This window comes from Oncorhynchus mykiss, chromosome 2 (assembly GCF_057628025.1).
Source record: "Oncorhynchus mykiss isolate SJ-2025 chromosome 2, ASM5762802v1, whole genome shotgun sequence".
NCBI lineage: Eukaryota > Metazoa > Chordata > Actinopteri > Salmoniformes > Salmonidae > Oncorhynchus > Oncorhynchus mykiss.
Genome location: NC_143023.1, coordinates 21,362,177 through 21,389,346, shown reverse-complemented (window position 1 = coordinate 21,389,346; position 27,170 = coordinate 21,362,177). Strand labels below are relative to the sequence as shown.

At 42.1% G+C, this 27,170-nt stretch overlaps 1 protein-coding gene and 1 long non-coding RNA gene across 5 annotated transcripts in view; one reads left to right on the top strand and one right to left on the bottom strand.

The window, feature by feature from the left end:
• Positions 1–9,664, bottom strand: part of LOC118938435 (uncharacterized) — a 44,115-nt gene extending 34,451 nt beyond the window's left edge. The window contains exon 1 of one of the 2 annotated variants that reach the window (XR_005035708.2): positions 9,092–9,664. This is a non-coding gene — a long non-coding RNA (uncharacterized LOC118938435). Of the gene's footprint in view, positions 1–7,601 lie in introns of both variants that reach the window. The other variant, XR_016485102.1, reaches the window with a different exon arrangement.
• On the top strand, positions 9,154–26,073 carry LOC110537882 (putative ATP-dependent RNA helicase ddx6). Of its 3 annotated transcripts, none has more exons than XM_021624345.3 (13): positions 9,154–9,526; positions 11,082–12,144; positions 12,238–12,342; positions 12,459–12,588; positions 13,175–13,321; positions 15,743–15,837; positions 17,522–17,644; positions 17,827–17,955; positions 22,824–22,940; positions 23,060–23,123; positions 23,224–23,325; positions 23,462–23,673; positions 23,963–26,073. In XM_021624345.3, exons 2-12 carry the CDS (start codon positions 11,905–11,907, stop codon positions 23,668–23,670), a joined length of 1,461 nt encoding a protein of 486 aa, XP_021480020.1. In that variant the 5' UTR covers positions 9,154–9,526; positions 11,082–11,904; the 3' UTR covers positions 23,671–23,673; positions 23,963–26,073. The 3 variants fall into 3 exon arrangements, with proteins under 3 accessions (XP_021480020.1, XP_021480011.1, XP_021480026.1); XM_021624336.3 differs by having other exon boundaries at positions 9,413–10,045; XM_021624351.3 differs by having other exon boundaries at positions 9,420–9,955.
• The last annotated feature ends 1,097 nt before the right edge of the window (positions 26,074–27,170 follow it).

Sequence of the window (27,170 nt, the reverse complement as noted above, 5' to 3'; positions counted from 1 at the left end):
CTCATGAGATATCCATAAACAGTCCGGGAATCGCAGTCCATTCTTCACACTTGCATGGTCCGGAAGTACTCGTTTGGCCTGTCCGAAAGCTGCGCGCTGCCTGGAAACAGTGGGGGAGTAGTCCTGGTAGATGGAAAAGCTCTGTCCTTGAAAGCTCAGAGTGGTATTGCGGGCTCGTCGGAGGATCTCCATCTTCTCATGAAAAAAGTGCACTCGAAGAATTATGTCACGGGGCCTCTCCCCATCCCGGGGCTTTGGGCGCAGCGACCCGTGGGCTCGATCAATCAGGGGCTTTTCATCTAAGGCAAGAACATCCTTCAGCAGCCCTGAAACGAAATCCGTGGCGCGATGCATTTCCGCGGACTCTGGGACCGATACAAGTCTCAGATTATTGCGGCGAGAGAATCCCTCTAAACTCACACAGCTCTCCTTCACCTTTTTCAAATCCGCAGCTAGGCGTTTAACTTTAGCCCCCAGGGATGTAGTTAAATCGGAGACATTAGTAGCGGAGGTCTCCAGTGCTGCAATCGTTGTAGTGTGTGACGCAGTTGTTGTTCTGAGTAATGTGATTGCTGGCACAGTCTCGTTCCGCAGGATGGTTAAATCTGCTTTTAAAGTATCAGAAACCTCCTGTATTCTGGCCTCAATCGTAGCAACCACCTGTGTTTTCATTTCAACTATCTCAGAGCGTAGTAGTTTGATGGCCTCGAGAATGTTCATTTCAGCGCCACCAGGCCAAGCCGCACCCCGGAGTAAAGTGTGCGTCCCCGGGCCCTGAGACTCAGGAAAGGGCGGTGATGAGAGCGGGTCTTGTAGGCCAGGTTTTCTCAAAGTCATGCTTTTGGCCTTATGTTTGGTCGACATGCTGACATTCGGAAGCAAAGTAGTCTTGGTTTTTACGGAAAGGGATCACCAAATTAATATTTGAAAATAAATACGGTTCTGCTGCAGAATTCACATAAACTTTAAGAATACCACGGGAGCAAACGGAAAACACGTCAGTCGCACATGGCGTCCCCTACCATCCCCATTTATTTTATTTTTTACAGGTGTGAATGTTATAAAGACCTGATGTGATTGATTTTCTTGCTGCAGATAATTGTGAGCCCATAGTTAATTGAGCATCCAGACTTTTTTTTCAAACCTCCATCCAAACCTTCTTAATTTCACAATTATATGTATCACTGCACCATTGTAGAGAACAGAATGTAAAGTACTGTATGTATTCTGACATTTAAGTTAGTCTCACACAGCAGAGAAAGACTGAACTAACCGGCTCTGTGATCACCTGGACGCAGTGATTAACACTCTGTTTATGACGTTCTGCAGGGGAAGCCATGAAACTAGATTTACAACACCACTCTTAACTGAATATACAGTTGACCACCTTAAAATACATATGAAAGACTGACATTCAAATGACAATGCTTTCATTCTAATTTTTAAAAAGTGATGCAAACATGTATGGTTATGATTACAACCAATCAAATCAATTGGAGCAGGTGTCATCCTATCTTTGAATTTTAGCTCTAACAGTATTATTTGTTTTTATTCAATATAACTCCAAGTGTTCACATGGTCTAATATTACAAAATCCAAATAAAGCCCTATAACATGACAGCCTTTATGAGCCAGATGCACAATTGTTCAGAAAACCACATCTAATTAAATGAAGAAAATACTCATAACATTAGGCTTGAGGCTACGTGACATGCTTTCCTGTCTCCACGTCTAACTCATTGTGTGCAAATGTAGATGTCACTCAACATCATCTCTTACTGTTCAGTTATTTTTCTGACGACACATGGAACAAACTGGTCTCACAACCAACTCATTCAAGACATGTCAACAAGAATCAACCCTCACAGCTGTGCAATAGATGACATGCAGCAGTACATTTTTCCATGTGAGAACCTTAACCCCTTTCTACTGATGGAGATGTGGTGTGACAGAGAACGTTGAAAACCTGTACTTTCAAAATGACACCCCATGTAAAAACACAACCAATTGGTAGACGTAAGTGGTTCTCAACCAGGCGTACTAGCACCTATCCGCAGAGGCTACTTGAGAAGACTCATGAGACCATAGGCTTACTGGTAGAAATGTACATGAGGGGGTACTTGTGGTAGCGTAACCAAAAAAGGTTGTGAACCCAGCCAGGTCACCCATGATACAAGTCCGTATTCAACGTTCACCTATGTCTAAGGACGTTGGGAGATGAGGTGGAAACCGGACACTAGGGGAAGAGTGAGCGCTGTTACCCAAGTAGGTTTCTGTTTGGCTAAGGCGTTGTGGGCGGGGATGGCAGATGGGCGTAAAGGCGTCCGCATCCTTCCCATTCGAAACAATTAGGAAAAGTTTGTGCATATATTATGATGACATTTTGTTCGTTTTGGACTACAGTAAATACACAGTCAGTGATTGGTCAACAATAAAATCTTTGTTTTCACGCACATTTCATTGACAAATACTGCACAAACATCTTAGTTAGATGTAAAATTGTCCGACTAAGATCTCTTCGTCAAAAATGTGAAAATTAATGACATTTAGTTTTTTGTTTCTTAGATTGTCTATTTTGAGAACGTACATACTGGCAAGTGTCTAAAAATGGACAAACAGTATCGTTGACACTTTTATTGCTTTTTCAAAGAGAAGGGCTTTTAATAAGATAAGCACACTCATTCGGGTCACCTAACCGACTTTGGCTAGGCGCCAGCCTAACTGTAACATGCTGACGCCGTATGCATCTGCCTCTGGTGCCAAAGGTTGCATGTTCAAATCCAGCGATAAAGTTAACTTTTGTATTTCTGTTTTAAGCGTATACCAAACCTTAACCCTTACACTAAATTCAGAAAGTATTCAGACCCCTTTCCATTTTCACATTTTGTTACGGTGCAGCCTTATTCTAAAATTGTTTTTTTTAAAAAGGATTTCCCTCATCAATCTACACAGAATAGCCTATAATGACAAAGCAAAAACAGGTTTGTAGATGTCTTTACATAAATATTCAGACCCTTTACGCAGTACTTTGTTGAAGCACCTTTGGCAGCGATTAAAGCCTTGAGTCTTCTTGGGTATGACACTACAAGCCTGGCACCTGTGTATTTGGGGAGTTTCTCCCATTCTTCTCTGCAGATCCTCTCAAGCTCTGTCAGGTTGGATGGGGAGTGTCGCTGAACAGCTATTTTCAGACCTCTCCAGAGATGTACGATTAGGTTCAAGCTAATGAGGATCCAAATAAACAAATAAACTACCACTCTCACTCCGACAACGACTGAGGACACCATCCCTCTCCCTCCGCCAACAACGATTGAGGACACCGCCAACAACGATTGAGGACACCGCCAACAACAATTGAGGACACCGCCACTCTCCCTCCTTCAAAAGCAACTGTATGCTATCGTTGGCTGGTCCTCGTTACATATTCATCGCCAAACCCACTGGCTTCAGGTCATCTATAAGTCCTTGTTAGGTAAAGCTCTGCCTTATCTCAGCTCACTGGTCACCATAGGAACACCGATCCGTAGCACACGCTCCAGCAGGTATATTTCACTGGTCATCCCCGAAGCAAACACCCTCTTTGGCCGCCTTTCCTTCCAGTTATCTGCTGCCAGTGACTGGAACGAATTGCAAAAATCACTGGTTGGAGACATATCTCCCTCACTGACTTTAAGCTTCAGCTGTCAAAGCAGCTTACCGATCGCTGCAGCTGTACACAGCCCATCTGTAAACAGACCATGCAACCAACCAACCCATATTGGTTTTTGTTTTTCTGCTCTTTTGCACACCAGTATTTCTACCTGCACATCCTCATTTGCACATACAGTTGAAGTCTGAAGTTTACATACACCATAGCCAAATACATTTAAACTCAGTTTTTCACAATTCCTGACATTTAATCCTAGTAAAAATTCCCTGTCTTAGGTCAGTTAGGATCACCACTTTATTTGAAGAATGTGAAATGTCAGAATAATAGAGAGAATTATTGATTTCAGCATGTATTTCCTTCATCACATTCCCAGTGGGTATGAAGTTTACATACACTCAATTTGTATTTGGTAGCATTGCCTTTATTGCTCAACATGGTTCAAATGTTTTGGGTAGCCTTCCACAAGCTTCCCACAATAAGTTGGGTGAATTTTGGCCCATTCATCCTGACAGAGCTGGTGTAAATGAGTCAAGTTTGTAGGCCTCATTGCTCGCACACACTTTTTCAATTCTGTCCACACATTTTCTATGGAATTGAGGTCAGGGTGTTGTGACGGCCACTGCAATACCTTGACTTTGTTGCCCTTAAGCCATTTTGCCACAACTTTGGAATGATGCTCGGGTCGTCGTCCATTTGGAAGACCCAGTTGTGACCAAGCTTTAACTTCCTGACTGCTGTCTTGCGATGTTGCTTCAATATACAGTGAGGCAAAAAAGTATTTAGTCAGCCACCAATTGTGCAAGTTCTCCCACTTAATAAGATGAGAGAGGCCTGTAATTTTCATCATAGTTACACTTCAACTATGACAGACAAAATGAGGGGGAAAAAATCCAGAAAATCCTATTGTAGGATTTTTTATGAATTTATTGGCAAATTATGGTGGAAAATAAGTATTTGGTCAATAACAAAAGTTTCTCAATAGTTTGTTATATACCCTTTTTGGCAATGACAGAGGTCAAAAGTTTTCTGTAAATCTTCACAAGGTTTTCACACACTGTTGCTGGTATTTTGGGCCATTCCTCCATGCAGATCTCCTCTAGAGCAGTGATGTTATGGGGCTGTTGCTGGGCAACACGGACTTTCAACTCCCTCCAAAGATTTTCTATGGGGTTGAGATCTGGAGACTGGCTAGGCCACTCCAGGACCTTGAAATGCTTTTTACGAAGCCACTCCTTCGTTGCCCGGGCGGTGTGTTTGGGATCATTGTCATGCTGAAAGACCCAGCCATGTTTCATCTTCAACGCCCTTGCTGATGGAAGGAGGTTTTCACTCAAAATCTCACGATACATGGCCCCATTCATTCTTTCCTTTACACGGATCAGTCGTCCTGGTCCCTTTGCAGAAAAACAGCCCCAAAGCATGATGTTTCCACCCCCATGCTTCACAGTAGGTATGGTGTTCTTTGGATGCAACTCAGCATTCTTTGTCCTCCAAACACGACGAGTTGAGTTTTTACCAAAAAGTTATATTTTGGTTTCATCTGACCATATGACATCCTACCAATCTTCTTCTGGATCATCCAAATGCTCTCTAGCAAACTTCAGACGGGCCTGGACATGTACTGGCTTAAGCAGGGGGACACGTCTGGCACTGCAGGATTTGAGTCCCTGGTGGCGTAGTGTGTTACTGATGGTAGGCTTTGTTACTTTGGTCCCAGCTCTCTGCAGGTCATTCACTAGATCCCCCATGTGGTTCTGGGATTTTGTGATCACGGGGTGAGATCTTGCGTGGAGCCCCAGATCAAGGGAGATTATCAGTGGTCTTGTATGTCTTCCATTTCCTAATAATTGCTCCCACAGTTGATTTCTTCAAACCAAGCTGCTTACCTATTGCAGATTCAGTCTTCCCAGCCTGGTACAGGTCTACAATTTTGTTTCTGGTGTCCTTTGACAGCTCTTTGGTCTTGGCCATAGTGTAGTTTGGAGTGTGACTGTTTGAGGTTGTGGACAGGTGTCTTTTATACTGATAACAAGTTCAAACAGGTGCCATTAATGCAGGTAACGAGTGGAGGACAGAGGAGCCTCTTAAAGAAGACGTTACAGGTCTTTGAGAGCCAGAAATCTTGCTTGTTTGTAGGTGACCAAATACTTATTTTCCACCATAATTTGCAAATAAATTCATTAAAAATCCTACAATGTGATTTTCTGTATTTTTTTTCCTCATTTTGTCTGTCATAGTTGAAGTGTACCTATGATGAAAATTACAGGCCTCTCTCATCTTTTTAAGTGGGTGAACTTGCACAATTGGTGGCTGACTAAATACTTTTTTGCCCCACTGTATCCACATAATATGCATTCCTCATGATACCATCTATTTTGTGAAGTGCACCAGTCCCTCCTGCAGCAAAGCACCCCCACAACATGATGCTGCCACCCCCTTGCTTCACGGTTGGGATGGTGTTCTTCGGCTTGCAAGCCTCCCCCTTTTTCCTCCAAACATGATGATGGTCATTTTTGTTTCATCAGACCAGGGGCTATTTCTCAAAAAAGAACCATCTTTGTCCTATGTGCATTTGCAAACCGTAGTCTGGCTTTTTTATTGCGGTTTTGGAGCAATGGCTTCTTCCTTGCTGAGCGGCCTTTCAGGTTATGTCGATATGGGTCTCGTTTTACTGTAGTTTTGTACCTGTGTCCTCCAACATCTTCCTGTGCTGTTGTTCTGGGATTGATTTGCACTTTTCACACCAAAGTACGTTCATTTCTAGGAGACAGAAGGCATCTCCTTCCTGTGCGGTATGATGGCTGCGTGGTCCCATGGTGTTTATACTTGCGTACTATTGTTTGTACAGATGAATGTGGTATCTTCAGGTGTTTGGAAATTGCTCCCAAGGATGAACCAGACTTGTGGAGGTCTACAATGTTTTTTCCTGAGGTCTTGGCTGATTTCTTTTGATTTTCCCATGATGTCAAGCAAAGAGGCACTGAGTTTGAAGGTAGGCCTTGAAATACATCTACAGGTACACCTCCAATTGACTCAAATTATGTCAATTAGCCTATCAGAAGCTTCTAAAGCCATGACATCATTTTCTGGAATTTTCCAAGCTGTTTCAAGGCACAGTCAACTTAATGTATGTAAACTTCTGACCCACTGGAATTTTGATACAGTGAATTATAAGTGAAATAATCTGTCTGTAAACAATTGTTGGAAAAATTACTTGTATCATGCACAAAGTAGATGTCCTAACCGACTTGCCAAAACTGTAGTATGTTGACGGGGCTGAAATCCTGTTAACGTGACAACAGCCAGTGAAAGTGCAGGGCGCCAAATTCAAAACAACAGAAATCTCATAATTAAAATTCCTCAAACATACATGTATTTTATACCATTTGAAATGTCATCTTGTTTTTAATCCCACCACAGTGTCCAATTTCAAATATGCTTTACAGCAAAAGCACCACAAACGATTATGTTAGGTCACCACCAAGTCAAAGAAAAACACAGCCATTTTTTCCAGCAAAAGATAGCAGTCACAAAAAGCACAAATAGAGACAAAATTAATCACTAACATTTGATGATCTTCATCAGATGACACTCAAATGACTTCATGTTACACAATACATGTATGCTTTGTTTGATAAAGTTCATATTTATATCAACATCTGAGTTTACATTGGCACGTTACATTCACTAGTTCCAAAAACATCCAGTGATTTTGCATAGCCACATCATTCAACAGAAATACTCATCATAAATGTAGATGATAATACAAGTTATACACATGGAATTATAGATATTCCTCTCCTTAATGCAACCGCTGTGTCAGATTTCAAAAAAACTTTACGGAAAAAGCAAACCATGCAATAATCTGAGACGGCGCTCAGAAAAATAGTCAAATTAGCCGCCATGTTGGAGTCAACATAAACAAGAAATTACATGCTAAATATTCCCTTACCTTTGATAATCTTCATCGGAATGCACTCCCAGGAATCCCAGGTCCACAATAAATGTTTGTTTTGTTTGATAATGTCCGTTATTCATTTCCAAATACCTACTTTTGTTAGCGCATTCGGTATACATATCCAAACGCTCGTTCTGGTCAGCGTTACGTCGGATAAAAACTTAAAAAAGTTATATTACAGGTCGAAGAAACATTTCAAACTAAGTACAGAATCAATCATTAGGATGTTTTTAACATAAATCTTCAATAAAGTTCCAACCGGAGAATTCCTCTGTATCTTGACGAGCAAAGGAATGCAAGTATTCATGAGAAATTTGCGTGACCAGAAAATGGTTGACTGCCAGACACCTGATTCATTCTGCTGTCATTCAGTCCCACAACACAGTAGAAGCCTCATTCAAATTTCTATAGACGGTTGACATCTAGTGGAAGCCCTAGGAAGTGCAACTTCATTAATATCTCAAGGGGATTTCAATGGGAACTGTGTTGAATACATACCAACCTCAGATTTCTCACTTCCTGTTTTGATTTCTCCTCAGGTTTTTGCCTGCCATATGAGTTCTGTTATACTCACAGATATCATTCAAACAGTTTTAGAAACTTCAGTGTTTTCTATCCAATACTAATAATAATATGCATTAATTAGCAACTGAGACTGAGGAGCAGGCCGTTTACTTTGGGCACCTTATTCATCCAAGCTACTCAATACTGCCCCCCAGCCATAAGAAGTTAACAATACATTTGTGGAGTGGTTGAAAAAAATAGTTTTAATGACTCCAACCTAAGTGTATGTAAACTTCCGACTTCAACTGAATATCACTCCAGTGTAAATTACTAAATGGTAATTACTTCGTCATTATTGGCCAATTTATTGCCTTACCTCCTTCATTCGCACACACTGTATACAGATGATTCTATTGTGTTTTTGACTGGATTGTTAATCCCATGTGTAACTCTGTTGTTTTTGTCGCACTGCTTTGCTTTATCTTGGCCAGGTCGCAGTTGTAAATGAGAACTTGTTCTCAACTGGCCTACCTGGTTAAACAAAAATTTAAAAAACTGAGGAAGACAACTATTCCCCTCTTTTATGAAGTTACTCACTGAAGAGGGTTAAACCAAGGCCTCATACCTTTTAAATGGTTAATAAATTGGGTTATGATAAACTGTATGGTCTCCTGTTCTAGGAGACCGCTGTGTGTGTATTAACACCTGTTTTGAGTGTTGTGCCCTTCAGACATGATCAGAAGGCAGGAAACCACCTACGTTCATACATACTCCTCCTGTCTGGGGCCCACCTGGGTATCTGAGGTTCTGAGAATACCACTGGTTTCCTGAGAACACAAAGGCTGCAGCAGGCCTGAAGAAAACAGCCACCTGTCAGAAGATGCTTGGACTCGTTCACCTTGTTATGACCCTATACTTGTGAAGTTTGTTTTTTTAAATTACGTTTTACTTGCATTGAGTGTGATATGTGTTTGTATTACCTAACTTTATGAGTTGAATGGTGCTTCAGTTCTGTTGGCGAATAGCCGAACCGAGTGTGCTAGCATAGTACTGTTTGTCCATTTTGCGACGCGGTAGCCAGTTACACTTCCTCAAAATAGTCAGAACTAATCGAAGATATCCCAAGAAATGTCATTAATGTTGACGTTTTTACCGAAGAAATCTTAGTCGCACATCTAACTATGTTTTTTTTTGTGCAGTAATTCTCAATGAAAAAAAATGCATAAAAACGAGTCGTCTCTGGTTGAATAACAACAAAGACTTTACTTAATAATCCCTACTGTTGACCAATCACCGACGAAGGGGCGTAGACATCGGCTCCGAACTTCGGCTTGCCTCCAGAAAAAATGTCGTTTGCCCGAACAACCGAAAAAAAACTCTCACCGAAGTCCAAAATGAACAAAATCTCGACATAGGTAGGTGCACGAACTCTACCGAACTTTTTCGCCCGGGAAGCAAGCAAACTTTTTACGTTAAGTACGTCCCAAAAACCTAGATATCTCTAAACAATTTGAGTTCGAAACAGGACACGCTGATTGGGTAGTTCATGTACCTGCGCAGCCAGACGAAGGGTTCCATTAGTTACTACAGTCACAAAGTCAAATGGGTTATATTGTAAAAATGCATAAAAAATGAATTTGCCTTTAAAGTTAGGCATACAGCTATCAGGTTAAAATCACATTTTAAGAAGATAAATTGTATAAATGGGTGGGGCTTATGACTTTGTGGCTGTGGTAACGAGTGACGAACCAGTAGGAAAGCGAAAGAGACAACCAGCTAAAGGCGAGCGCGCGGCCATGTTGAATTGTCGTTTTTTTAAGAAGAGACAATAGAGAGACAAGTCGGTGGGTTTCACGAAACACAAACAGTTTCATAATAATTGGAAAATTTGCTTTAATTAAGTTAACGAGAGAAGACGTTCGATGAACATTAAGGTAACGTGTTGTATTTGTTTGAAGTAGCTGATAGTTAATGGGCGCTACTCGGTTGCCTATGCTAGCATGTTTGAAGGAGAGTCGACCAGTCAGCCTACGCTTAACGTTAGTTACCATAGCTAGCTAACCAGCAATGTTTGCTAAGCAAACGTGCTAGCTAGTTATTTCATATTTTACTTTCTAAAATCCGTCGACTGTTTATCTAAATCGTTAGCCTCAGCTCGAACATGTGTTGTGAACGTACTGCTAGCCTCCTAGTTGTCAGTCAAAATATCTCAGCCCAAAAACTTCGATTAACACGTTGTCACAGCTAGCTAGTTAACGTTAGTTGACTAACACACTACGTTAGCTTAGCTAATCTACTTTACCGGGCATTCAATGCCACTATCTAGATAATTTTCCATGTAAAGTTTGCCTACCGTTCATTAGTTAGCTATCTAACGTTTGCTGGTAAACCAATTGTGGTCTCTGTTGGCTGCTCATACGGCTATCAATTTGTGAATTTTTTCATGAGTACACTGATCACCAACTCAGCGCTAACTGAACTATTTTGTTGAACTCAGTCCTAGCTAGGTATCGTAGTGTTTTAGCACTGCCAACTTGTGCGTAGCTAACGTGTACCCGTAACTTATGTTTGGATCTTTTTAAAACAGTTTTTCTGCTTTGCTTTAGCCCCAGATCGCTGCACTTGGTAACTAACGTTAGCTAACTACTCTTATATCGACCATTTTTACCACGTAACCTAACTAGCTAGCTAAACACCTTGCTAATATGTCCAATTCGCTAGTTACACGTTAAAACTAAAATGCTCAAGTTTAACGTTAGACTCGATTAGCTCACGTTCTGGAAATAAACATAATTTCAAGTGTAGTCCTAGTTAGTGGTTGTTTTGTTTAGAAGTTGAGATTAATTTGCATGTTTAAATTATTGAAACCAATCTCAACTTCCTTTTAGTATTAGCTACAGTCAATAGTTGCACAGGCACAAGTTTTCATTTGTGATGCTTTTGTCCTTATGTATTGTTGCTTTCGTGCAGGTAACCAGGAGTTGAATGCAAATGTGACTGAGTGTGTCAGCTCCACATCTACCACAGCAAAAGAAGAGCACAACAGCAGAACACACATTGTTACTGTCAAAGTGAACAGCACAAAAGGTTGGAACTATTTCCCTCAGTGTTTTGTGTAAGTCCATTTTTTGTGGTTGACAAGCGCACAATTTTTTTGCTTCATAACACACCAAAAAACACCAAGTTGAGAGACTCAGAGAAACATAGGAATAGTCCATGTGAATCAGAAGACAGTACAGGTCTGTTTGAATGTAAAAGACTAAAAGCACTTGAGACTAACAAAGAAACTTAAGACCACTCCAGTCCAGGAAAAACGGCGAAAGGGTCTTTGAACATAGAAACAATATTAAAAACTTTACAGGTTGTTGTACACCGAAAAGAGACTTCAGAAAAAGCTATTTTCACCAGGAATAAGACTGCTTCAGGATAATTTACTTTAATGTTTGAATTCTGAAACACTTTCACAAAGGTTTGTTTTTTGAGCGGATATATGATCTGTTTATTCATATAAATGCTAATTTCTCCCTTTTTGGGGAGCGTCGTCTTGTAAATATACAATTTTCATACGCCAGACTCTTCTTTTCAAGAGGGCTGTACGTATAAGTATACATAAAATCTTTAAATTAGAAATCCTGAAAACAAGATTTTATTTTTTTTGTGAACTAAATAACACAAGGACAATAGTTCCGCGAGTGGATAAACGAGATCTAAGGAAACATTGGATAGGGGAAAAAGCTTTACACTGTGAGTGACTAAGGAATTGACAGACTGTGAAGGAAAACCTCTCTAAGCCATGTCTACAGCAAGAACGGAGAACCCAACATCCATAATGGGACTGAACAAGCCCAACGGGCAGTTTAGAGGACCACTCAAGCCAGTTGGACTAACACCAGGATCCCTGGCAACTACCCCACAACCAGATGCCCACCAGAAGGGAGGCAACATTCCCCAGGGCAGTGGGGGCATCCGTTTTGGCGATGACTGGAAGAAGTGCCTGCAGCTTCCACAGAAGGACTGCAGATTTAGAACATCAGTAAGTCCTAGTGGTACATTCACAGTTTAATAAAGCAAGTCCATCAATCAATAATGGCCCCAGCTTCAACCTTGACGTCTACTCTTTCCCCAGGATGTGACATCGACCAAGGGGAATGAGTTCGAAGACTACTGCCTGAAGCGGGAGCTACTGATGGGGATCTTTGAGATGGGCTGGGAGAAACCATCTCCTGTACAGGTGACTTCCCTCTGCTGCTCTGTCCATGACTATTTTGGAATTTTGTTGAATGTGTGTTGGTGTTTGCTCATGTTTGTGGAACTGTCTCTCACCACCCTGTCTGTCTGTCTCCCCAGGAGGAGAGCATCCCCATTGCTCTGTCAGGAAGGGACATCCTTGCCCGGGCTAAGAACGGCACCGGGAAAAGCGGAGCCTACCTCATTCCTCTCCTGGAGAGGATAGACCTGAAGAAGGACCACATACAGGGTGAGAACTGCACCAGCTGCTACTCAATACCGTTTCAACATCAATCCATGTAATCTCATTTGCTTGTTTAAATCAATTTTGGTACGAAGTCCGTCTGTGAAATCTGCACTTAATGTTTTATGATTAATTTGGCCTATTGTGGCGTAATCACTGGTGAACACCCCTATGTAGTTGCCTGAACAATTCACTAGATTGATGCACAAGTAAGCACACATTCAGTGTATGGAGAGGCCATTACAACGGTCCAGTACACCTGGTGGGACACGGAATCTCTTGACATATGGACAGACCCAGTGTCACAAACTTAACGCCCACACAGTGTGCTCTAATAGAGCTGGACCACAAGGGAATAGCATGCCACAGATTCATAATATGTCAAGGCCACTTGAGTTTAGTGTGTTGGATAAATTACATTCAGTTAAGCCAGTGCCTGAGCTCATCACCTGTCAGTGAAATTGAGCTTTTTAATGGTCTCCAGTTATAGGTTATTTTTTCCAATTGATTTGTGGAGATTGTTTTTCTCTTGTCCCTCATTCCCCAAACCCTGTTCTCTGCATAATCCTTCATTTCTCCCTCATCTCTGCAGCCATGGTGATGGTTCCTACACGAGAGTTGGCCCTGCAGGTGAGCCAGATCAGCATCCAGGTGAGCAAGCACATGGGTGGGGTCAAGGTCATGGCCACCACGGGAGGCACCAACCTGAGGGACGACATCATGCGCCTGGACGAGACTGGTAACTACCACTCAGTCACAGGGGAAGGGCAGTCGAAAGGGTTATAGAGTGGCATATCCAATGTGTGAAGAATTGCAGCTGATTATAGCTCTACATGCATTATGGATATTGTTTGCTTGCGTGACTGACACTGAACTTTGTTACTTTAAATCCAGTTTGGCTGTCGATCAAGAGACTTGCCTGTGTTACGCAACAGCACATTGTGCAGATCCTCATTGTGCATTTATGTACTGTACTTACTAGGGCTGTAATGATCAGTACCCGGTTTAAATGTTTAAGATACTTTTGGTCATGTAGTGTATGTGGACACCTGCTCGTCGAACATCTCATTCCAAAATCATGGGCATTAATATGGAGTTAGTCCTCCCTTGGGGCAGTTGGCATACTACTGGCATCTGCCAAACCCAGATTTGTCCTTTGGCCTGCCAGACGGTGAAGCTTGATTCATTACTCCAGAGAACGCGTTTCTAGTGCTCCAGAATCCAATGGTGGCGAGTTTTACACCACTCCAGCCGACATCATGCGCAATGCCAAACAATCTTGGGCTTGTGTGCGGTTGCTCGGCCATGGAAACCCATTTCATGAAGCTCCCCGACAAACAGCTCTTGTGCTGAAGTTGCTTCAAGGCAGTTTTGGAACGCCATAATGAGTGTTGCGAACGAGGACAGACTATTTTTATGCACCTCAGCACTACCACTTTGTTGCTGAGCCATTATTGCTCCTAAATGTTTCCACTTCACAATAACAGCACATACAGTTGACCTGGGCAGCTTTAGCGAGGCAGAAATTTGGGGAACTGACTTGTTGGAAAGGTGGCATCCTATGACGGTGCAATCTATGGAGATTGCATAGCTGTTTTTATATACCTGTCAACAACGGGTGTGGTCGAATCTACTAATTTGAAGAGGGGTCCACATTCTTTTGTATATAGTGTATGAGTTATTTTGTCCGCTGTAACAATAGCTCCCTGATTCAAATGTTTAAGGTATGAGTGCATTGATCATCAGGAGCCCAAACCGATCCAAAAGTAACATGCATCGTCAGAAAATCGATTCAAACGTTACGAATTGCCGATTCACTTTTTTGTTATTGCCCAAATTGCTTTCTACGCTCTGAAAATACCTAATCTTTTATGGCAACTGCGTCCTCTCCTTAGTGTTGAACTAAGCATGTAATTATGTAGACAGTCATTGATCTAAAAGTAATTTTGCCTGCTCAACAACCCCAGTCAATATCAGTAGACTGGTCACTCTGTGTCCTGTGTGCAGCTTGGCACGCTGACCAACGATGGGTATTCCTATTCCTGATCTGGTATATTTGCGACTCACATTCACCATTTAAATGTTGGTAAAATGGCTTGCACAATATTAGCCTTTTTTAGTTGAGTGACAACCAATGACATTTTTCTAGTTAAAAAAATACATAAAAATCAAATGCACTTTTGAAAAGGTGGGTAGGCTACATACTGATCAGGGCATACATTCAATTTTATTTTGATCTTGATCACTATCAGCAGTAGTTTTGCTTAAAACAATCTGTATTTGTCATTTTTAGCTATATAAGGTAAAAGTTTATAATTTCATAACGAAGACGGCAATCACTTTTTCTATCTGTACTACATGGTCGAAGTTAGAGAAGAAAACGAGCTCACTGAGTCCGTCAACTTCCAAACGGTTAAAACCAACTCTTACCCTACGAGGTCCGGAGCCTGCTGGTTTTCTGTTCTACCTGATCATTAATTGCACACGCCTAGTGGTGCAGGTCTAAATCAGTCCCTGATTTAGAATGAACAACAGAAAAATGCTGTGGATCTGGCTTTGAGGTCTAGAGTTACGTTTCAGGGGTCTAAACGGTCCGATTGTGAGACGGGTGAAATCCAAAGTTGTGCTATGTCACAGTAGATTTTTGTTAAGTATTTATACATTACTAGCTCTAACACTTAATCAGCAAAAATCACATTCATTAGTGGGTGATGGTGATTTTCCTTATGGCTCAGATCAGATGCCTACATGCATCATTTACACACAGATCCAGCTCCAAGATACCCAGGGGTGGCAGGTAGCCTGACATGGTGAAAATCTGTTTTGCCCCTGAACAATGCAGTTAACCCACTGTTCCCCGGTAGGCCGTCATTGTAAATAAGAATTTGTTCTTAACTGACTTGCCTAGTTAAACTTAAAAAGCTAATGAGCTCCATCTGCAGCAGATTTAAATTTAGAAATTGAAAATGAATGTGTTTATGCAACGGATGTTAGTGGATCGCATCGATACGTTCCTCTAATCGCACTGAATCGTTTCAAACTAAAATGTATTGTACCTGTATCGGTGACAATTTGTCAAGATGCGTAACAACCCGTCTTAAAGGGGAAAGATGAACATCCCCAGTTCACGATTTTCTCTTCCTCGTCCCCTGTCTCTCAGTGCATGTGGTGATAGCCACACCAGGCAGGATCCTGGACCTGATAAAGAAGGGCGTGGCCAAAGTGGATAAAGTCCAGATGATGGTGATGGATGAGGTGAGCTTTACTGGTTGTTTTTTTGAAGCGGCATATGTTACGAAATCTGGAAAGTATATTTTTTTGTGTGGAAGAATCCGTAGTTGCTCATTTAGTTTTGCTAATGGAATAATATTGTTTTAATAAGCCAAGTGAACATAGCCCCACTTTGCCACCTGCTCTGTTTGAAATAGTTCATGGGCTGAGGATTCACTCGATTGGGTCATTAACTTCTTGTTGACTGGGGGCAGTATTTTCACGTCTGGATGAAATTCAACTGCCTGCTACTCATCCCCATAAGATATGCATATTAGCCTCCTGGGTGGCGCAGTGGTTAAGGATGCTGTACTGCAGCTCCAGCTGTGCCATCAGAGTCCCTGGATTCGCGCCCAGGCTCTGTCGTAACCGGCCGCGACCGGGAGGTCCGTGGGGCGACGCACAATTGGCCTAGCGTCGTCCGGGTTAGGGAGGGATTGGTCGGTAGGGATCTCCTCGTCGCGCACCAGCGACTCCTGTGGCGGGCCGGGCGCAGTGCCCGCTAGCCAAGGTTACCAGGTGCACGGTGTAGCCTCCGACACATTGGTGCGGCTGGCTTCCTGGTTGGATGCGCACTGTGTTAAGAAGCAGTATGGCTGGTTGGGTTGTGTATCGGAGGACGCATGACATTCAGCCTTCGTCTCTCCCGAGCCCGTACGGGATAGTAGCTACTACAACAATTGGATACCACAAAATTGGGGAGAAAAAGGGGTAAAAAAAAAATAAATAATAAAAACAAAGATTATTAGGAAATTTGGATAGAAAACACTGAAGTTTCTAAAACTCTTGAATCATGTCTGTGAGTATAACAGAACTTATGTAGCAGGCGATACCCAGAGGAAAAAACATTCCGAGTTTTGTTTTGTTGTTGAGGTCACTCCAATGGGTTTTCATTGGGAATCCAGATTTAAGGGATGTTCTTGCAGTTCCTACCGCTTCCACTGGATGTCAGTCTTTAGAAATTGGTTGAGGTTTTTCCTTTGTGTAATGAAGTAGCCCTGTTCAAAACGAGGGTCACTTCAAGTGTACTGTTAGAGGCGCGTGACCAGAAAGGTAGCCTCAGTTTGTTTTCTTCCTGTATTGACCACAGATCATCCCGTCTTCAATTTTATTGATTATTTACTTTTAAAAAATACCTAAAGTTGTATTACAAAAGTAGTTTGAAATGTTTTGGCAAAGTTTACAGGTAACTTTTGAGATTGTGTAGTCACATTGAGCAAGTTGGAACCAGTGTTTTTCTGGATCAAAAGCACCAAATAAATTGACATTTTGGATATATATGGACAGAATTAATCAAACAAAAGGACAGTTTGTGCTGTTTATGGGACATATTGGAGTGCCAACAAAAGAAGCTCATCAAAGGCATGATTTACATAGTTCTGCGTTTTGTGTCACGCCTGCAGGGTTGAAATATGTTTTCTCTCTTTGTTTATGGAGGTGCTCCCTTCAGATAATAGCATTGTTTGCTTTTACCCAAAAGCCTGTTTGAAATCTGACATGTTGGCTGGATACACAACACGTGTAGCTTTAATTTGGTATCTTACATGTGTGATTTCATGAAAGTTAGATTTTTATAGTAATTTATTTGAATTTGGTGCTCTGCATTTTCACTGGCTTTTGGCCAGGTGAGGTTAACAAATGTCCTTGTGTCCTGACTCTCTCTCTCCAGGCAGACAAGCTGCTGTCTCAGGACTTTGTGGTTCTCATCGAAGACATCATCAGCTTTCTGGCTAAGGGGCGTCAGATCCTACTCTACTCTGCCACCTTCCCCATCAGTGTGCAGAAGTTCATGGTGAGAGGACTTGCCTTGATGACTGGGGGGCTAGAGAGTGAGCGAACGGGGGGCGACCAAGGGGGTGGTTGGATAGACCGAGGTGGAGGTTCAATGAGAGAAAGGAGTCTGAATTAAAAGTTGACAACTGAATTGTCTTTACACTCAATTGTGATCTGTTTTCCCCCTGTCCCCCTCTCCAGGCGAAGCACCTTTCAAAGCCCTATGAGATCAACCTGATGGATGAGCTGACACTGAAGGGCATCACCCAGTACTATGCCTACGTCACTGAGAGGCAGAAAGTCCACTGCCTCAACACCCTCTTCTCCAGGGTGAGTCTATCTAAAGCTGTGGACGTAGTTTATTGAGCTATGTACAGTGCATTCGATAAGTATTCAGACCCCTTGACTTTCTCCCCATTTTGTTACATTACAGCCTTATTCTAAAATGTTTTGAATTATTTTTTCCCCATCATCAATCTACACACAATACCCCATAATGGAAAAGTGAAAATAGGTTTTTATACACTTTCGCAAGTGTATTAAAATAAATACCTTATTTACATAAATGTTCAGAGACTTGAAATTGAGCTCAGGTGCATCATGTTTCCATTGATCATCCTTGATGATTCTACAACTTGGAGGCCACCTGTTGTAAATTCAATTGATTGAACATAAATTGGAAAGGCACACCTATCTAGATAAGCTTCCACAGTTGACAGTGCATGACAGATCAAAAACCAAGCCATGAAGTCGAAGGAATTATCAGAGTTCCGAGCCAGGATTGTGTCAAGACACAGATCTGGGGAAGGGTACCAAAAAATGTCTACAGCATTGAAGGTCCCCAAGAACAGTGGCCTCCATCATTCTTAAATGGAAGACTCCTCCTAGAGTCTTCAATTCCTTTGCGTCCTCAGAGCATGTGCATACCAGCTGGCTGGTGTGTTTATGGACATATTCAATCAATCCCTATCCCAGTCTGCTGTTCCCACATGCTTCAAGAGAGCTACCATTGTTCCTGTTCCCAAGAAAGTTAAATGAACATCGCCCCATAGCACTCACTTATGTCATCATGAAGTGCTTTGAGAGACTAGTCAAGGATCATATCACCTGACACCCTAGACCCACTCCAATTTGCTTACTGGCCCAAAATGTCCACAGATGATGCAATCACACTGCCCTAACCCGTCTGGACAAGAGGAATAACTATGTAAAGAATGTTGTTCACCGATTACAGCTCAGCATTTAACACCATAGACCCTGTGTCTCGACCCCGTCCTGTGCAACTGGGTCCTGGACTTTCTGATGGGCTGCCCCCAGGTGGTGAGGATGGGAAACATCTCCACCCCACTGATCCGCAACACTGGGGTGCCACAAGAGTGTTCTGAGCCCTCTCCTGTACTCCCTGTTCACCCATGACTGCGTGGCCATGCACGGCTCCAACTCAATCATCAAGTTTGCAAATGACACTACAGTGGTAGGCTTGATTACCTACAATGACAAGATGGCCTACAGGGAGGGGGTGAAGGCCCTCGGAGTGTGGTGTCAGGAAAATAACCTCAATGTCAACTAAAAAAAAGGAGATGATCTTGGACTTCAGGAAACAGCAGAGGGAGCAAACTACCTGCCCTCCAGGACACCTACACCACCAGATGTCACAGGAAGGCCAAAAGATCATCAAGGACAACCACCACCTGAGCCACTGCCTGTTCACCCTGCTATCATCCAGAAAGCGAGGTCAGTGCAGGTGCATCAAAGCTTGGACCGAGAAGCTGTTTTTCAGTCTCTATCTCAAGGCCATCACTGTTAACTTCTTATGGCTGAAATCCTGTTAACGGGATTGATTTGACAACAGCCAGTGAAAGTGCAGGGCGCCAAATTCAAACATCTCATAATTAAAATTCCTCAAACATACAACTATTGTACACCATTTTTTTAAACTTAATCCGACCACAGTGTCCAATTTCAAAAGGCTTTACGACAAAAGCATACCATGCGATTGTTAGGTCAGCACCTAGTCACAGAAAAACAGCCACTTTTCCAGCCAAAGAGGAGTCACAAAAAGCAGAAAATGAATCACTAACCTTTGCTCTTCATCAGATGACACTCATAGGACTTCATGTTACACAATACATGTATGTTCATATTTCTATCCAAAAATCTGTTTACATGGCATGTTCACTAATGTTATGCTTCCAAAACATCTGGTAATTTTGCAGAGCCACATCAATTTACAGAAATACTCAACATATGAATCCAATCTCGAATCTGTGGAAAGAACTGAAAACTGCTGTTCACAAATGCTCTCCATCCAACCTCACTGAGCTCAAGCTGTTTTGCAAGGAGGAATGAGAAAAAAATTCAGTCTCTCGATGTGCAAAACTGATAGACATACCCCAAGCGACTTACAGCTGTAATCGCAGCAAAAGGTGGCGCTACAAAGTATTAACTTAAGGGGGCTGAATAATTTTGCACGCCCAATTTTTCAGTTTTTGATTTGTTAAAAAAGTTTGAAATATCCAGTAAATGTTGTTCCACTTCATGATTGTGTCCCACTTGTTGTTGATTCTTCACAAAAAAATACAGTTTTATATCTTTATGTTTGAAGCCTGAAATGTGGCAAAAGGTCGCAAAGTTCAAGGGGGCCGAATACTTTCGCAGGGCACTGTATGTTGATGAAAATACAAGTGTTATGCATGGAATTAAAGATATACTTCTCAATGCAACAGCTGTGTCAGATTTCATAAAAGCGTTACGGAAAAAGCACGCCATGCAATAATCTGAGTACAGCGCTCAGGCACCAAAACAAGCCATACAGACACCTACCATGTTGTGGAGTCAACAGAAGTCAGAAATGGCATTAAATATTCACTTACCTTTGATCTTCATTGGAATACACTCCCAGGAAGCCCAGTTCCACATGTTTTTTTTTTTGTTTGATAAAGTCCATAATTTGTCCAAATACCTCCTTTTTGTTAGCGTTTAGTTCACAAATCCAAATTCACAAGGCGCAGGCACTTAATCCAGACAAAGTCAAAGTTCCATTACAGTTCATAGAAACATGTCAAACGATGTATAGAATCAATCTTTAGTACGTTTTTAAAATCTCAATAATATTCCAACTGGACAATTCCTTTGTCTTTAGAAATGAAAAGGAACGCAGCTCACTCTCACGGCCGCGCGCATGACTTAGCTCATGGCATTCTGCCAGACCTCTAATCAAACAGCTCTTATTCACTCCCCCTTCACAGTAGAAGCCTGAAACAAGGTTCTAAAGACTGACATCAAGTGGAAGCCATAGGAAGTGCAATCGAACCACATTTTACACTAAATTGGATAGGCAAAGACTTGACCTACAAACCTCAGATTTCCCACTTCCTGGTTGGATTTTTTCTCATGTTTCTTTGTGCCATGAGTTCTGTTATACTCAGACATCATTCAAACAGTTTTAGAAACTTCAGTGTTTTCTACCCATTTCTACTCTTAATATGCATATCTTAGCTTCTGGGCCTGAGTAGCAGGCAGTTTACTCTGGGCATTTTATTCATCCAAGCTACTCAATACTGCCCCCCCAGCCATAAGAAGTTAAACAGCCATCACTAACATTGAGTGGCTGCTGCCAACATACTGACTCAAATCTCTAGCCACTTTAATAATTAAAAATGGAATATAATGAATCTATCACTAGTCACTTTAAACAATGCCACTTTGTTTACATACATAAGTAATGTAGGGTATGTATATACTGTACTCTAAACCATCTACTGCATCTTGCCTATGCGTCATGGCCATCGCTCATCTATATTTAAATGTACATATTCTTATTCTTTCATTTACACTTGTGTTTGTATAAGGTAGTTGTTGTGAAATTGTTAGATTACTTGTTAGATATTACTGATTGGTCTGAACTAGAAGCACAAGCATTTCGCTACACTCGCATTAACATCTGCTAACCATGTGTATGTGACCAATAAAATTTGATTTAGAGCTGGCCAAACTGAGCAATTGGGGGTGAAGGCCCTTGGTCAGGGAGGTGACCAGGAACCCAATGGTCCATCTGACAGAGCTCCAGAGTTCCTCTGTGGAGATAGGAGAACCTTTCAGAAGGACAATCTCTGCAGCACTCCAGAAATCTGGCCTTTATGGTAGTAGCCAGGTGGAAGCCACTCCTCCGTGAAAGGCACATGACAGCTCACTTGGAGTTTGACAAAATGCTCCTAAAGGAATCTCAGACCATGAGAAACAAGATTCTCTTGTCTGATGAAACCAAGATTGAACTATTTGTCCTGAATGCCAAGTGTCACATCTGGAGTAAACCTGCCACCATTCTTACAGCTAAGCATGGTGGTGGCAGTACCATGCTGTGGGGATGTTTTTCAGCAGCAGGGACTGGGAGACTAATCAGGATCGAGGGAAAGATGAACAGATCCTAATTGAAAACTTTCACCCCAGTCTGCGGTCCTGAGTGCTCTGGAGCAAGTTAACATTCCAAGAGGACAATGACCCTGAGAACACAGCCAGGCAACGCGGGAGTGGCTTTGGGACAAGTCTCATGTCCTTGAGTTGCCCAGCCAGAGCTCGGATTTGACCCGATCGAACATCTCTGGAGAGACCAAAAAATAGCTGTCTAGCGGCAGTCTTCATCCAACCTGACAGAACTTTTGAGTGGATCTGCAGAAAAGAATGGAAGAAACTTACCCAAATACAATTGTGCCAAGCTTGTAGTGTCCTACTTGTGGCTGTAATTGGTGCCAAAGGTGCTTAAAGTACTAAATAGTTGTGATTCAAACATTTTTTTATTATTTTCTAAAAAAAACTGTTTTTGCTTTGTCATCATGGGGTATTGGTGTAGATTGAGGGGTGGGGGGCTAATCCATTTTAGAATAAGGCTGTAATGTAACAAAATATGGAAAAATTAAAGGGGGTCTGAATACTTTACCAATGCACTGTACCTGCTTGATGAGTAACCTTGAAGGAGCCTTAGCTCCCAGAGATTTCGCCTCATGTTTTGCTAGATAGCCTAACTCTTGAGGTGGGTTGGAAACTTGTTCTATAACTGGTCCTTTACATACGCAGTCAGAAAAGCTCAACTTGTTTCAGTCGTAGAGATGTTGGCTAATGGTAGAGCAGGAAGCCATGTTTCAGTCATCCATTCATAATGAGTACATTGTCTCATCAATGCGTCTTTTGTTCTCCAACAGCTCCAGATCAACCAGTCCATCATCTTCTGTAACTCCACCCAGCGGGTTGAGCTGCTGGCCAAGAAGATAACCCAGCTGGGCTACTCCTGCTTCTACATCCACGCCAAGATGATGCAGGTCAGCTCAGCCGGCCCAGCCACTTGCACTTTAGATGTAGACCGCATGGAATACCTTCTCATTAGACCGTGTGTAGCCATGTTTTGCAAACCCTTGCACTGGTTTTGCCTTTGAAACAGGAGTACAGAAACCGTGTGTTCCATGACTTCAGAAACGGACTCTGCAGGAACTTGGTCTGCACAGGTAACCTATTTTATCCTTGAGTTGAATGATTGCTTGGTCGATAAAAAAAAAAAAAGATAACCGATAGACTGTTAAATTATTCTCTTGCATCTCTGCTTAGATCTGTTCACCAGGGGAATTGACATCCAAGCAGTGAACGTAGTGATCAACTTTGACTTCCCCAAGAATGCTGAGACGTACTTGCATCGCATCGGCAGATCAGGTGAGACCATACACTGTTTTCATTACGCTGTCAAATCAGACCTTGGGCCACATGTCCTCCAGCTACCATCTGCTCATCTCCTGGGTAAATAAAGCATCAAATATAAGCCTGTTGCTTATTTTAACACCTTTTCCAGGGAGGTTTGGTCACCTGGGTCTGGCCATCAACCTGATCACCTCTGAGGACCGCTTCAACCTGAAGTCCATCGAGGACCAGCTGGTGACCGACATTAAGCCCATCCCCGGCAGCATCGACAAGGGCCTGTACGTGGCGGAGTTCCACTCTGCCGACCCAGACGCAGAAGACGAGATCAGAGGCAAGGACGGCGAGTTAAGTGCAGCATAAACGGTAAGGTTTGTCCACTTATGCAGAGATAAGTCTCCCACTACTCATAGAAAGGACTGGGTAGTTTTCACCTTTGGTTTATTTCATCTGAGTCCTTTGACTCCTTGCTGGTCAGTGGTCATAAAACAAAATAAATCTGGGCATTGGGGCCTGAACTGAAAAATGGTTTACTCATGTTCAGCCTAGCTCTTGATAAAAGATTCTCGGTGGATAGGATTGTTGAATTGGCTTTACTTCTGCTTTTGCAATTTGATTACATTAGTTCCTAACTGGAGCCATGTCTCTTTTCCAGGAGAACAAGAGGCGTCTGGCATTCATCACACCATCCCCTGCTGCGCACAGACATTCAGATTAGTTTGACCTAATATAAACAATTCTACAGGATGCATCTTCCAGTTTTTTTTATTTTTATTTTTTGGGATAATGTTTACAGCAGTGGTCAGTTTGTTTTGGCACAGATTACATCTGTTTTTTAACCAACATGATATGTACCCAACTTGTCAATAATTTTCTAAGTCTGCCGTTTTTCTGTATGGTCAGTGTATCACTGGTGGCTTCTTATACAGTCACATTTCATCATTTCCTGTTGAAAAGGCCCTCCTCTCTTGTCAGGTTCACTTCCTATAGACTTATTTCTGAGCAGATGGCTGTCGAGGAAACCAAACCAAAGCTGAACATGTTGATAGGGGAGTATGGATTTACTCAAAACCAAAAGGACCCCCTCTGCTTTAACGGCTGTTTGGAGAAAGCTATCACGGTGCTATATGGTGGAAATACAAATAGAACTACATTTTAAAAGTTTCTTTGTTTTTAAGTGTTAATGTGACTTTACAGTCGTACATGAAAGGCACCTCCATGAATAGTTTTTGTCAGACGCACATGGATGAGTCCAATGATGAGTGTTGATTAGTTGACTTATTGTTTATTTGTTTCGTATTTTACAGCCTCCTTAGTAGGCTATAGCACCAGATAGACCCGTAACTCTGTGGGCAACAGATCCCTTAGACAAGGAGATGATGGCAGTAGAACCTGACATGGATAAGAGCCTGTATCAACAGGGTAAACATTTTATTTAGATGCACCGACCCCCCCCCCCCCCCCCCCCCCAACACACACACACAAAAATGATTACACATGCTGAAGCCAGTCATCTTATTCTATCGCTCTATGACTCTTCTGTTCCTCTCACATTCTTCCTCTTAACTCACTCGCGTGCCTTAATCTAACCTCCGCTCAGTGTTTATACTGTACATCTGAAAGGATCTGTCTGTGTGAACCAGAGCTCCAGAAAGTAGCTTGAAAGTTTGGTTCCAAAAAGAGCTTCTCTGGTAATGTTCTCACCAAGTCAGTGCTTGTTTTCTCAGCTTCCCAGAACTCCCCTCTGTTTTTAATGTGGAGTAGTTGAAAATGATCTAAGGTAAATTTTGCAAACCCCTCTCCTATTGGTTAATATTAGGATTTAGGGATGAAAACCTGACTAGATCTATCCGTAGCTTGCCAGGAAGCAGGAATGGTCACACAGGGTGGGGGGGACCCTAATCTTTAACACAAGAAGTGATTTGTTACAATACTGGCAATTGTCGTTGAGGAATCGCAGCATTTCAGTAATTTTCTCAATTGTTATGCAATGTATTTTTTTCCTCTTTCGTACACATTAGGTAGTCTGACAGAGCAATGGTTGTGTTGAGGGAAGATTGTGGCAGTACTCTCATTGGCCAAAGTACAGTGTTCTACTTTTAAAAGGATAATATTGCCAAATACAATCTTGTCTTATAGCGACAACCCTAACAGATCCTACAATCTTCAACATTAGAGATGTAGCAGAGGGCTGGCCTCTGCATTGAGTGTAGCACCAGCAGAACAGAACAGGGACCATTGTAATGCATGTACTGTAAGCCCTTATTTAAACAGCCTACAATACTGAGCACTGTTTCCCCACATCTGGCTCTGGAGTATCCCTGTAAATGCTGGAGTTGATTTAACTTATTCCATTGTCAATTATCCTCAATTGAGGCACTTGAGCACTGAAATGGGACTTATGACTTGAGCATTGTCAAGTGTCGGTGTTAAACGTTATTAATTGGTTAATCTCAGCACACCAGCCGCCCACAGCGATGAGCAATAGCTTTGGGAGGAGGCTATAAATTGGGTAAGTGAAGCAGTATTTGCCAGGGGTACTCCAGGGCCAACTATAAGAAGACTATGGTAGACTTGTTGATTTGAATTTATTTCTATCCAACTCATTTGGTTTGAGTAATGCTCCTGTTGTAGTTGTCTTGTGTTGGCAGAGGTCACCTGCTGAGCTGTAAAGTGGTAGGAGGATGGCTAAGCAAAGTTTATTCTACAGCCAATTGTGTCAATGCCAGCACCTGAAGGAATCAAATAAAGGCCTGATTCTCCATCCCTCTGTCTTAAGTTTTCATGTGTATTGGTTCATCACTGAATGTTGTGCATGTATTTTTGACAAGTTACATTGTATCAGTGGTCAGCTAACATTGTGGGAAGTATGCATAACCTATTTGGCGTAGGCCTGTCGTGAAACTAGCTATATGTATGCATTAAATTTGCTAGGTCAGATTTGGTGTTAATGATAAATTGGGAAAACATTTTAAGATAGCATAATATACAGTACCAGTCAAGGTTGGACACCTACTCACCTTTTCTACATTGTAGAATAATAGTGAAGACAACTATGAAGTAACACAGAATCATGTAGTAACCAGAAAAGTGTTAAACAAAGCTAAATATATTTTAGATTCTTCAAAGTAGCCACCCTTTGCCTTGACTGCTTTGTACACTCTTGGCATTCTCTCAACCAGCTTAATGAGGTAGTCTTGAAGGAGTTCCCACATGCTGATCACTTGTTGGCTGCTTTTCCTTCACTCTGCGGTCAATCCCATCCCAAATAATTTAAATTGGGTTGAGGTCAGGTGATTGTGGAGGCTAGGTCACCTGATGCAGCACTCATCACTTTTCTTCTTGGTGAAATAGCCCTTACACAGCCTGGAGGAAAAACAAATGGTAGTCCCACTAAGCGCAAATCAGATGTGATGGCGTATAGCTGCAGAATGCTGTGGTAGCCATGCTGGTTAACTGTGCCTTGAATTTTAAATCATTGTCATCCGCAAAGCACCATCACACCACCACCATGCTTCACTGTGAGAACCACACGCGGATATCAACCGTTCTTACAAAGACACTGGTTGGAACCAAAAATCTCATTTGGACTCATCAGACCAAAGGACGGATTTCCACCTGTCTAATGTCCATTGCTCGTATTTCTTGGCCCAAGCAAGTCTCTATTATTATTATTATTGGTGTCCTTAAGTGGTTTCTTTGCAACAATTTGTCCATGAAGGCCTGATTTGCACAGTCCCCTTTAAGCAGTTAATGTCTGTTACTTTAATTTATTTGGGCTGCAATCTGAGGTGCAGTTAATTTGAGGCTGGTAACTAATGAATTTATCCTCTGCAGCAGAGGTAACTCTGGGTCTTCCTTTC